The sequence below is a fragment of the Ovis canadensis genome, chromosome 21 (genome assembly GCF_042477335.2).
Source record: "Ovis canadensis isolate MfBH-ARS-UI-01 breed Bighorn chromosome 21, ARS-UI_OviCan_v2, whole genome shotgun sequence".
Taxonomy (NCBI): Eukaryota; Metazoa; Chordata; class Mammalia; order Artiodactyla; family Bovidae; genus Ovis; species Ovis canadensis.
Window position 1 is genome coordinate 62601331 of NC_091265.1, and position 12215 is coordinate 62613545.

Genomic DNA, 12215 nt, shown 5'->3' on the forward strand with positions numbered 1-12215 from the left:
CTTTTCACAGCCCTCACTGCCCCGGCCAAGAGGGGAGGGGCCGGCGTGGGGGGCGGGGCAGATGCCCAGCCAGTGTGCCAGCCTGGCTTCCGTGACCCGGATCTTTCCAGAAGCCGGGGCGGGGTGCGAGCTGGGCTGTGTCAGGGCGTCAGAGCCACAGGGACTCGGCAGTGAGACCCCGCTGCTGGCCACGCCTCCCGTCACTTCTGATAAACAGCGGTGACGCCACTGCGCCAGCCCTCATGGGCACGTCCAGGGCTGAGTCAGCTGCACCCTGCCTGCGGTCCCTTTCGGGGGCGGTTCAGCCTCTGTGGTCTGACCCCAAGGGGCATGGGTGAGCCTCAGTGCGTGTGTGACCAAGAGCCCCGGGCAGTGTCTTATTTCTCCTTTTTTAGCCTATAATGTGGTTAGGAGGTCTGGGGGTTTTAACCTGGAACTGAAACTGGTGAGTTTTCATTGGCCTTTTTTGAGTGGCCGGTCCATTGGGGAAGTCTTGGAAGGTGGGAGAGAGGGTGGGTTTTATCTGCAAGTGGTGACCTCTGGGGGGGTCAGTGATAGAAAGTTAGGCGGCGGCCACCCAGATGACAAACCCACATTCCCAAGGCTGGCCCCTGGGCCACTGCGCTGGTTCCTGGTGTTTCTGGAACTGTCCCCACGCACAAGCCTCAGTGCTGACCGGACAGGCAGGACGGCTGTGAGGACTGGGTGGAGCGGGTCAGTGCCGCGCCTGTGGTCACGAGGAGGCTGGGCGAGGCGTGTGGCCTCCCGCCCACCCGGCGCCCAGCTTCCTGCTCTGAGTCACGTGGGGACCACGCGGCTCCCCAAGGCTGCCCAGCGACCCCCGCGTCCACACGGTGCAGGCCTCGCACCGGCTGCCCCCGCTGAGCCGCCGTCTGTCTTGCAGAGCTACCTGATTGGGTGGGCCCAGTTCCGGAGGAACCCCTGGCTGCTGGCCTACCTCGTGGTGCTGGTTGTGTCTCTCCTGGACTGGATCGTGTCGCTGAGTCTCGTCTGCCAGGAGGTGGGTGGTCAGGCGGCCCCAAGGGGGAGTGGGGAGCTCTAGAGGGGGTGAGGGCGCAGATGAACGGTGTGGGTTATGGCAGAGAGCCCTGGGGCCCTGCAGAGGGTGTGGCCAGGCGGCTTCGAGGGTGGCAGGGAGATTTTGGGGGTAGGGGCGCAGATGAATGGTGTGGGTTATAGGGGAGAGCCCTGGGGCCCAGCGTCCCTCTGGCCCAGCTCTGCGCCATCCAGCCCATGTCAGTCACCCACAGGCCCAAGCCTTGTCTTCACCTTCAGGCCCAGGGAAGGCGTGAGGCCCTGGGGGTAAGTTCCAGGGTCCGGTCTGCCTGCCATCTGCAATCCTGCCCCCAGGTGCGCTGCCTGCCCAGAACACCCAGAGGCACCGCCCTGTGATTCAATAGATCCGAGCTTGCAGATGTGGGTTTGGGGGCGTCTGTAGCCCTGAGGGCCGGCTGGGGACACAGAAGCCCCACGAGGTGCTTTCAAAAGAATTTACTGTGCGGGCTCAGACAGGGCTTGAGTAAGAAAGCGAGAGGGAAAAGCCCCTGCCCTGGGGCTGTGGAGCCCAGGGGAGAGGCTCTGGTCCTCTGGGGGGTGCTGGTGCTCCCAAGAGGCGCGGCGGTGACTTAGTTCTCAGGGTGCTGGAGGCCGGGGACGGGGGACACCCTGGGTGCTGCCAGCGGGAATGGCACGTGGACAGAGGCCGAGGGGCACCCCTGCCCCTCCTGGTGCCCTCTTGCCCAGTGGGGCAGCCGATGCAGGTGTCAGGGGTGTTAGGGGTGGGTTCCCAGCTCACAGCAGGGCTGCGGGGGCGGGGGGTGGTGCCCCCTGCAGCTGCCCCCACCCCCATGCCTCTTCCACGTGCCTGCATGAGCACCCTCCTCCCTGAGGAGCTGCTGCCCCTCCCCACCGGAGAGAAGGGTCGCCGCCTCCCCAGACGGGGCAGAGGCCAGCCCAGCCACCGCCGGCTCCATTTGTGAGTGGTGGTCACGGTGTCCATCAAGTGCCCCTGAACATTCTGGGTGAGCGTCGCCGGTGAAGTTAGGGAGGAGAGAGGCATGAGGGCCCTTACTGTTTACAGACACTGACCGTGCGACCAGCAGGGAGGACTGCGTGGCTTATGTGCTGAGGGGCTGGGGACCCGAACTCACACTTGCAATCTCCCTGCCCCTGCCCCACATCCCTGGGTCTCTGTACACAAGGACCTTCACTCCTGAGGGGCTCAAGTCCGTGGCAGTCCTGCCTCTTTATTCCTGGAATTTTGTGACAGTTGTTTGTCCTGGATGTCCCTCGGCGGAGCCCACACAGACCTCCCTGTTCCTCTGGCGGCAGCTTCCCAAGCCCGCCGTGGTAACTGGAGCTCTGCGCCCTGCCTACCGGCCCCGAGTCCTCTTCACGGACAGCTGTGGTACAGAAATACTGTCCTCGGGGGTGGTCCTGGGAGAGGTAGGGGGGCAGGGGGCAGAGTCCATGCCCGCCCACCTGCCTGTCTGCTGAGGACAGCTGACTGCCTTGCTTGGGGTGGGGCTGGCGAGTCCCCCCCTGGGGGCCACAGTGGGGCCAGTGCTGGGCCATGCCAGTGGCCAGGGTGGGGAGGTCTGTACTGTTGGCCCTGGGTGTGACCCCTATCCCCATCCCCCCAAGCTGCAGGGGACAGGCGACCAGCTGAGCAGAGGCGGGGGTGAGGGTGCCCAGTGGGGCTGCCAGCCGGAGGTGAGGGGAGGGTGCCGTGGGCTTCCAGGCAGCCGTGGAGGGCTTGGGCAGGGAGGGGAGGCCATCAGCCTTGTATGTGTGAGACAAGAAGATGCCCACTAGGACATGTCTGGAGTTGACAGCTTGGGTTGTAGATTGAATGTGGAGGGGCTCTTAATACTGCAAGGACAGACCAGTTCCCTGGGCTGTGAGGCCAGCGAGAGGGGAGGAGGGGCTCGGGATCCAGCACATGGTTGGGCACAGAGTGGGTGACCCAGGTGTCAGGCAGGGGGAGGTGCCTGCCGGCCAGGCTGGAACACAGGAGGTGATCTTGGGCTCAGAGGCTTGGCAGTCACCGCGGGCCTGTCCAGTGCCCTCGGGCAGGAGGGCGGCTTGGCTGGAACAAGGACAAGGAACAGATGAGCGAAGGGGAGTGTGGTTTTTTTTGTTGTGAGTGGAAGGTATTGAAGCACGTGGTGTGTGTGTGCATGTGGGGACGGGGTAAGAGCTCTGGGGGGGGCCTCTGAGGGGCCAGGGCCCTGAGCACAGGGAGGAGGGCCCTCGGGTGTGACAGGAGGGGGAGAGGAAGGGGTGTGTGTTGATGTGTGTGTTTGTGTGAGCATGGAGGTGCAGGTGTGTGTAAGCACGTGGAGGGGTGGGGGTGGTGTGTGTGTGTGTGTGAGTGTGGAGGTGCAGGTGTATGTGTGTGTGAGTGTGGAGGTATAGGGTGTGTGTGTGTGTGAGCGTGGAGGTATAGTGTATGTGTGCGCACGTGTGTGAGCATGGAGGTGTGCGTGAGCATGGAGATGCAGGTGTTTATGTGTGTGTGAGCGTGGAAGTGTGGGTGTGCGTGTGTGTGTGAGCGTGGAGGTGCGGGTGTGCGTGTGTGTGTGTGTGTGAGCGTGGAGGTATAGGGTGTGTGTGTGTGAGCATGGAGGTATAGGGTATGTGTGTGCACTTGTGTGAACATGGAGGTGTGCGTGAGCGTGGAGGTGCGGGTGTGTGTGTGTGGGCGTGGAGGTGCAGGTGTGCGTGTGTGTGAGCGTGAGCGTGGAGGTATAGGGTGTGTGTGTGTGAGCGTGGAGGTGTGGGGGTGTGTGTGAGCGTGGAGGTGCGTGTGTGTGTGAGCGTGGAGGTGCGTGTGTGTGTGAGCGTGGAGGTGTGGGTGTGTGTGTGAGCGTGGAGGTGTGGGTGTGTGTGAGCGTGGAGGTGTGTGTGAGCGTGGAGGTGTGTGTGTGTGAGCGTGGAGGTGTGTGAGTGTGTGAGCGTGGAGGTGTGTGTGTGTGTGCGTGAGCGTGAGCATGGAGGTGTGTGTGTGTGTGAGCGTGGAGGTGTGGGGGTGTGAGCGTGGAGGTGTGTGTGTGTGTGAGCGTGGAGGTGTGGGGGTGTGTGTGAGCGTGGAGGTGTGTGAGTGTGTGTGAGCGTGGAGGTGTGTGTGAGTGTGGAGGTGTGTGAGTATGTGTGTGAGCGTGGAGGTGTGTGTGTGTGTGCGTGAGCATGGAGGTGTGTGTGTGTGAGCGTGGAGGTGTGGGGGTGTGTGTGAGCGTGGAGGTATAGTGTATGTGTGCGCACGTGTGTGAGCATGGAGGTGTGCGTGAGCATGGAGATGCAGGTGTTTATGTGTGTGTGAGCGTGGAAGTGTGGGTGTGCGTGTGTGTGTGAGCGTGGAGGTGCGGGTGTGCGTGTGTGTGTGTGTGTGAGCGTGGAGGTATAGGGTGTGTGTGCGTGAGCATGGAGGTATAGGGTATGTGTGTGCACTTGTGTGAACATGGAGGTGTGCGTGAGCGTGGAGGTGCGGGTGTGTGTGTGTGGGCGTGGAGGTGCAGGTGTGCGTGTGTGTGAGCGTGAGCGTGGAGGTATAGGGTGTGTGTGTGTGAGCGTGGAGGTGTGGGGGTGTGTGTGAGCGTGGAGGTGCGTGTGTGTGTGAGCGTGGAGGTGCGTGTGTGTGTGAGCGTGGAGGTGTGGGTGTGTGTGTGAGCGTGGAGGTGTGGGTGTGTGTGAGCGTGGAGGTGTGTGTGAACGTGGAGGTGTGTGTGTGTGAGCGTGGAGGTGTGTGAGTGTGTGAGCGTGGAGGTGTGTGTGTGTGTGCGTGAGCGTGAGCGTGGAGGTGTGTGTGTGTGTGAGCGTGGAGGTGTGGGGGTGTGTGTGAGCGTGGAGGTGTGGGGGTGTGTGAGCGTGGAGGTGTGGGGGTGTGTGTGAGCGTGGAGGTGTGTGAGTGTGTGTGAGCGTGGAGGTGTGTGTGAGTGTGGAGGTGTGTGAGTATGTGTGTGAGCGTGGAGGTGTGTGTGTGTGTGCGTGAGCATGGAGGTGTGTGTGTGTGAGCGTGGAGGTGTGGGGGTGTGTGTGAGCGTGGAGGTGTTTGAGTGTGTGTGTGAGCGTGGAGGTGTGGGGGTGTGTGTGAGTGTGGAGGTGTGTGTGTGCGTGTGTGTGAGCGTGGAGGTGTGGGGGTGTGTGTGAGCGTGGAGGTGTGTGAGTGTGTGTGTGAGCGTGGTGGTGTGGGGTTCCTGCTCACTTTCTGCCGGTCTGGTCTGTGTGGGAGGCTGTGACCCAGAGCATATGAGGGCCTGGGGGCCGCAGATTGAGGAGGCCTGGGACAGCCCCTGGAGGGCAGGACAGTGGCTTCCCAGACAGATCCAAGGGCGCCCATCTGTGAGAGCTGGGTAGGGGGGCTGGGGAGACAGGCTGGTCACCCTCTGGCCCGGTGCTGGCTCGTCGGGGGGCCCGAGGGCCCTGGGTTCTGACCTGGGCTCGGAGGGACGTCGAAGTCAAGGTCGGCCGAGTGGGCAGCCTGGGGATAGCCGGGGCCGTGGCCGTCCTTACAGAGCGTCGGGCCTCTGGGCCCATCCTGGGGGCTGTGCTCAGGGTCCCGGGTGCGGGTCTCTTGCAGCCCCTGCGAGTGCGCCGGCTGCTGCGCCCCTTCTTCCTGATGCAGAATTCCTCCATGATGAAGAAGACGCTCAAGTGCATCAGGCGCTCGCTGCCGGAGATGGCCAGGTGGGCGCTGGGTCAGTTGGGCATGGGGCCAGGTGGGTGCTGGGCCAGGTGGGCCGTGGGGTCAGGTGGGCATGGGGCCAGGTGGGTGCTGGGCCAGGTGGGCCGTGGGGTCAGGTGGGCATGGGGTCAGGTGGGCGTGGGGTCAGGTGGGCGCTGGGGACAGATGGGAGCTGGGTCAGGTGGGCATGGGGGCCAGGTGGGCCCTGGGACAGGTGGGCATGGGGTCAGGTGGGCCCTGGGACAGGTGGGTACGGGCTCAGGTGGGCATGGGGCCAGGTGGGCGCTGGGGTCAGGTGGGTGCTGGGTCAGGTGGGCATGGGGTCAGTTGGGCATGGGGCCAGGTGGGTACCAGGACCAGGTGGGCACCAGGGTCAGATGGGAGCTGGGTCAGGTGTGCGCTGGGGTCAGGTGGGTACTGGGTCAGGTGGGCATGGGGCCAGGTGTGTGCTGGGGTCAGGTGGGCGCTGGGGTCAGGTGGGTACTGGGTCAGGTGGGCATGGGGCCAGGTGTGTGCTGGGGTCAGGTGGGCGCTGGGGTCAGGTGGGCATGGGGCCAGGTGGGTGCTGGGGTCAGGTGGGCGCTGGGGTCAGGTGGGTGCTGGGTCAGGTGGGCATGGGGCCAGGTGGGCGCTGGTGTCAGATGGAGCTGGGTCAGGTGGGCGCTGGGGTCAGGTGGGCGCCGGGGTCAGATGGGCGCTGGGGTCAGGTGGGCGCTGAGTCAAGTGGGCTGGCAGGGCGGGGCGGGGATTTCTGCTCCCTGCTGGGGGCCTGGGGCTCCCTTCCTCTGGCCAGGGGGGCTTATGGGCAGGAGGCACTTGGGGGTCTCTGTCTCGCACCTAAGGCAGCCCTCGTAACGGCCTTGCTTGACCCCTGCCCCCTGCTCCATGCTGCACGCGCTTCCTGCCTTGGCTGTGGCTGCTGACTTCCCTCCGTCCCTGGCCCCCCACCCGCTCCCTGCACCCCCACCCCCATGGCTCACGTGGCTGACCCCTCACTGCTGGGCCAGGTTGATGGCAGTGGCCTTTCTCCTCTGCAAGTCCCGGGGGTCCTTGGAACTATCTGTCCTGGGACAGGTTTGCTCGGGTTGCACTTCTGCCAGAGTGCACTGAGCAGCTGAGCAGGTGGCTGGGTCGGGGCAGGGAGCTCCCCGCTGGGCCGGGTCAGCAGAGCCGGGACCGCGTCCGCCCGGTGCTGAGTGCCGCTCCCCCCGCCCCCAGCGTCGGGCTGCTGCTGGCCGTGCACCTGTGTCTCTTCACCGTGTTTGGGATGCTGCTCTTCACCGGCGAGAAGGTATTGCGCTCTCTGCTCTGCTCCGCCAGGCAGCACCCTGCCAGGTGACCCACAGTTGGCTGTTCACTGACCCTCCTTCTCTGCACCCCTCTTAGATGGAGGCCTCTCAGACTGGCCATCAGGGAGCCCCTCTCAGCCCCTGCCTGTTTCTCCAGAGGGGACCCCTTCCTGCCAGGACCCCTCCCCTCTCAGCCCCTCACTGCTTCCCAGCCCCCGGCAGCTTCTTGCTGCGTGGAGGTGTCGTCTGTGTAACTCTGTGTGCGTGCTGTGTGTGTGTTGCTATCTTTGTGTGTACACGCGTGGGGGTATGTGTGTGTATGTGTAACCGTGTGCCCTGTGTGTGTGTGTATGTTTTATCTCTGCGTGTGCATGCACGGGGGTGTCTGTGTGTCTACGTAACTGTGTGTGTATGTTTCTATCTCTGTGTGTACGTGCATGGGGGTGTCTGTGTGTATGTCTGTGTGACTCTGTGTGTGCTGTGTGTGTTTCTGTGTGTGTACACACAAGGGGGTGTCTGTGTGTGTGTCTGTGTAACTGTGTGTATACTGTGTGTGTTTTTATCTGTGTGTGCATTCATGGGGGTGTCTTGTGTGTGTGTATGTGTAACTGTGTATGTGTGTGTGTTTCTATCTCTGCCGTGTGCATGCATGGGGGTGTCTGTGTGTGTGTGTGTTACTGTGTGTGTGCTGTGTGTGTGTGTGTTTATCTCTGTGCATGCATGGGGGTGTCTGTGTCTGTGTGTGTGTGTCTTTGTAACTGTGTGTTTCTATCTCTGTGTGCATGCATGGGGGTGTCTGTGTGTGTGTTCTGTGTGTGTGTGTGTAACTGTGTGTGCTGTGTGTGTGTCTCTGGGTGTGCATGCGTGGGGGTGTCTGTGTGTGTGTCTGTGTGTGTGTAACTGTGTGCTGTGTGTTTCTCTGTGTGCATGCATGGGGGTGTCTGTGTGTGTGTCTGTGTGTGTGTAACTGTGTGCTGTGTGTTTCTGTCTCTGTGTGCATGCATGGGGGTGTCTGTGTGTGTGTTCTGTGTGTGTGTGTTACTGTGTGTGTGCTGTGTGTGTGTTTTTATCTCTGTGCATGTGTGGGGGTGTCTGTGTCTGTGTGTGTGTGTCTATGTAACTGTGTGTTTCTGTCTCTGTGTGCATGCATGGGGGTGTCTGTGTGTGTTCTGTGTGTGTGTGTGTAACTGTGTGTGCTGTGTGTGTGTCTCTGGGTGTGCATGCATGGGGGTGTCTGTGTGTGTGTGTGTGTGTAACTGTGTGCTGGGTGTTTCTGTCTCTGTGTGCATGCATGGGGGTGTCTGTGTGTATGTAACTGTGTGTGTGCTGTGTGTTTCTCTGTGTGTACACGCATGGGGGTGTCTGTGTGTGTGTCACTGTGTGTGCACACATGGGGTGTCTGTGTGTGTGTGTGAGTCTGGGTGGCAGGGGCAGCTCGGCTGGGAGGTGGGACCAGTAAGTGTCTCAGGACCCACGTGTCTGCCCAGTGTCACCGCTGTTTATGGAGCGCAGGACGGGTGGGGTGGGCGAGGGTGCCCCCCCGGGAGTGGGGGAGGGGTGGGCCTCTGACCTGGGAACACGGAGGGTCCCGAGGTGTCTGTGGAGGGCTGGCCCTCGGGTGGCAGCTAGGACAGTGGCCTTGCGAGGCTCCCTGAGTGATGAGGTGGTTTTCTGTGCCTGGGTGAGCGCCTCCCGCCCGCAGTGTCCAGGGCACACGCATGGCCCGTGGACTCCGGCTGAGAGCGGGTGGGCCGGTCCCCGCTGGGCCCTCGTGGCCCAGGCTGTGATGCTGCCTGCCAGGCTGGTGAGAGCTGTTCACTGTGGCTCCGAGCAGGCCTGCCCAGTGGCCGGTGTCCGTGTGGGGCATCCCTGGACACTGTCTCTCAGGCCCAGAGGTCCTGAGTGTGGTCTGCCCGGCCTGGAGCTCGGAGCCCACAGGGAGGAGATGGAGAGATGGGCTCTGAGGTTGCGCAGCCGTAGCGGGAGGTCCGCGCTTGTTGGGTGTGGGGCCTGAGCTTTGCGGCCCGAGGCCCGGTGACTCCTCAGTGCTGCTGTGTCTGCTTTTGCAGGACGCCGGGCAGGACCGGGAGCGGCTGACCTACTTCTTCAACCTGCCTGAGGCGCTGACCACCCTCCTGGTGCTGCTGACCACCGCCAACAATCCCGACGGTGCGGGGGCCGGGAATAGGGCGGCACTGGGGGGTGGGCGGGGGCACGGAGCTAGAGCTGAGCCTGGCACTGGGCGTGGGGGCCCCCGAAGCGTCTTTGTCGAGAGCTGGGGATTAAAGGTGGAGCCCCTGCCTCCTCTTTGCTGGTTTTCTCTTTCCCCTTTTTCGAGTATCCTTCTCTCTCCTACTCTCCACTCTCTTCTTCCCTTTTCTTTCTGGTCTTCTTTTTCTGTTCCTTTTCCTCTTCTGCTCATTTTCTGAGTCCTGAGAAGCTCGAGGTGGACACTCTTCTTTGTGGTGATGGACCGACCTGGGCTCAGCAGGCCCCTGGGCTCAGCGGGCCCCTGGTGGCCTCCTCCTCTTTGAGGCTCAGCCCTACCATGTGTGAGGCCCCGGGGTCTCTGGTGGCTGTGACATTGACTGTGTCAAGGTTGTTGATAGGGCCTTGGTCTGCTTAGGCCGGGTGTGTGGCCAGGAGGTGAGGGTGTTGCAGTCCTTGGGCTCAGCTGTGGCCTGGCCAGCCTGGCTGGGGCCTTTCGTCTTGGGCTGGGGTGGTCACCCACCATAGAGACCCTCCCAAGAGGTCAGCCACTGGCTTCCATACCGGGTGAGAGCTGTGCCCGGGACCCTGAGCACTGCCCCCACATGTCCTGTGAGTCCTCCAGTCACTGAGGGAGGGCTGGGCTTTGTCTGCAGGGAGTGCTCACAGGGATGTGTACAGGATGAGCATCCCCCGAAGGTAGCGAGTTCCCCACCCCCACTGGTGTGCAGGCAGAGGTGCGAGGGGCAGAATTTGGGCAAGACGGCCTTCCAGGTCCACCAACACAGGGCCCTCCTTTCTGTTGAAAAGACAGTGGTTTAAGACGATGAAAGGGGTCAGCTGGATGTTGGGCTTATGAGTGTTTTATTTTCTCTGATTTCTTTCAGTGATGATCCCTGTGTATTCCAGGAATCGAGCCTACGCCATCTTCTTCATAGCCTTCACCCTGATTGGTGAGTTGGGGCGGGTCACCTGGGGCAAGGGTCTAGGTGTGTTCCCCAGCCCTGCGACCTCCCCTCCACATGACTCTGTGTGACCGCCAGTGCCTCAGTGCCTGCTGGGCAGGCCAGGTGGCGCCCCCATCTATACATGAGGGCCTCGGGTCCCTGCCCTGCTCCCTCAGCCAGCCTGCTGCTGGCGGGCTGGCGGCCGCTCCTGCCCGCACGGTCCTCGCTGGCCGTGTGGTCCCGCTGACCATGGCCTTTCCTCTCCCAAGGGAGCTTGTTTTTGATGAACCTGATGACGGCCATCATCTACAACCAGTTCCGGGGCTACCTGATGGTGAGCGGAGCTGCCCCCCTGCCCGGCTGTGCCTGGAGCTGCCCCTGGAGGCCTGGCAGGGAGCTGGCCGGCAGGGTGGCCTGGGGCTGTGTGGGTGTGGACGTGGGTGGGAGGGCGGGGCCTGTGGTGGTCTCGGCATGACCCCCACCTCTCTGCCGTGGGTGACCTCCCTCTCTGCTCCCCGGGGGTGCTGGCCCCACAGCCACCCCTGGCCCCTTCCCTGCCCCACCTCCTCTGGGGGGAAAGCAAGAAGACTAAAACCCCCGGGGCAGTGACCACCCCCCCACCCGCCTTGTAGGTGGGCCAGGGGCCCCAAGTCCCCTGAGAAGGGATGCGCACCTTAGTGAACTTCACAGCGGTGGCTGCCGGCAGGGCCTGGCCCTTGTCCTCTGTGACTGCCCCCCGATGCCCACAGGGCGAGGGGCTGCTCCCTGGGCTGCGAGTGAGCCGGGGCTGTCTGGGGCGAGGGGCAGGGTGGCCAGGGACAGGGCTGGGCCAAGCCCCTCAGCCCCATCCCCTCTTCAGATGTCTCTCCAGACCTCACTGTTGCGGAGACGCCTGGGGACCCGGGCTGCCTACAAGGTCCTCTCGTCCGTGACAGCGGAGGGAGAAACCCACCCCGAGCGGTGAGAGCGGGGGCTCCCGCCCCTCTCCCGAGGCTGCTCTGGGAGGGGTGTTCATGGAGGGGCGCTTCCCGAGATCCCTGCTGGCAGTGGATAGAAAGGCTCCTTTGGAGTCAAGCGTCCCTGGGTGGGTTCCATGGTCCTGGTGTCCGAGTTAACTCATGTCCTCATGACCTGCTTGAGATCCCGGTCTGGCGGGGGCCACACATTCTGGCCTGTCCCCCTGGCGCCCTTCCCACACCCGAGCTGTGACTTGGGGTCCAGGACGAGAAAGGCCTGGGATGCACGTCCACTCTGCCCCCCCCACTCCGTGACAGCTTGGAGGCAGTGTCACAGAGCAGCTCTGGTCCCCACCACTCACTGGCCCCAGGGCCTGTGGGTTGCACGCTCTAGCATCCTCAGCCGCTCCTCTCTTAAGGCAGGACCACGGGGTCTCGGGATTTTGGAGACAGGAGGACCATCAAGCGCTCCTTCCTGGAGAACTTGTCACTGCCCGGGTTGCTCGGGGCAACCTCAGGGCGCCTGAGGGTGCTGAGTTGGCTGGGCTCACTGAGGGCATCTTCCCCGCAGACTTGGGGTGAAGCCTGAGGATTTCTTGCAAGTGCTCCAGAAAGTCCAGCTGGACAGTGACCACAAACAGGCCATCACAGAGGTACTGGTCCCCCTTCCCCCCGCCCCACCTGTGCCTCTGGGCTCCCTAGGCCATGTGGGTGTTATTTCAGACCAGCCCGGCTGGCTGGGTCCTGGTGGGCCTCGGGCGGCTCCCTTCCTGCCTGTGGCCTGGCTGCCCAGCACACCCGTGTGCTCCTGCTTTGCAGAAGCTGCATTCCCGTGGCGGCGGCCTGCTATCAACTGACGAGTTTCAGAAACTCTTTGACGAGTTTGAAAAGAGGGTGGTTAAAGAGGTAACTATGGCCGGGCCAGGGGCACCTGGGATTAGCGGGGAAGTCCTCGGTGTCTCTTGGCGTTAATCGCCTGGGTCACTTTTAGTGACCGGCCCCGGGACTCATCTTCCCAGGGTTTCTGGCCCCTAGGGTGTTCGTGGGAGCAGAGCTGGTGTGGCTCTTGGAAACTGGGGAGATTTTGTGATCTCATGAAATTCCCAGGCCA

At 62.8% G+C, this 12215-nt stretch overlaps 1 protein-coding gene across 14 annotated transcripts in view; it reads left to right on the forward strand.

Annotated features, from left to right (window-relative positions):
- Positions 1 to 12215, forward strand: part of TPCN2 (two pore segment channel 2) — a 31543-nt gene that overhangs the window by 5989 nt on the left and 13339 nt on the right. For all 14 annotated transcript variants that reach the window (XR_011251934.1, XR_011251931.1, XR_011251930.1 and 11 more), the window contains 9 exons: positions 905 to 1021; positions 5600 to 5706; positions 6923 to 6995; positions 9063 to 9162; positions 10089 to 10154; positions 10418 to 10482; positions 11008 to 11108; positions 11676 to 11757; positions 11924 to 12010. Coding sequence is in view for 6 of the 14 variants with exons in the window: in XM_069566567.1 (XP_069422668.1) it covers positions 905 to 1021; positions 5600 to 5706; positions 6923 to 6995; positions 9063 to 9162; positions 10089 to 10154; positions 10418 to 10482; positions 11008 to 11108; positions 11676 to 11757; positions 11924 to 12010 (798 nt within the window). In the remaining 8 variants the exon portion in view is untranslated. The remainder of the gene's footprint in view (positions 1 to 904; positions 1022 to 5599; positions 5707 to 6922; positions 6996 to 9062; positions 9163 to 10088; positions 10155 to 10417; positions 10483 to 11007; positions 11109 to 11675; positions 11758 to 11923; positions 12011 to 12215) is intronic.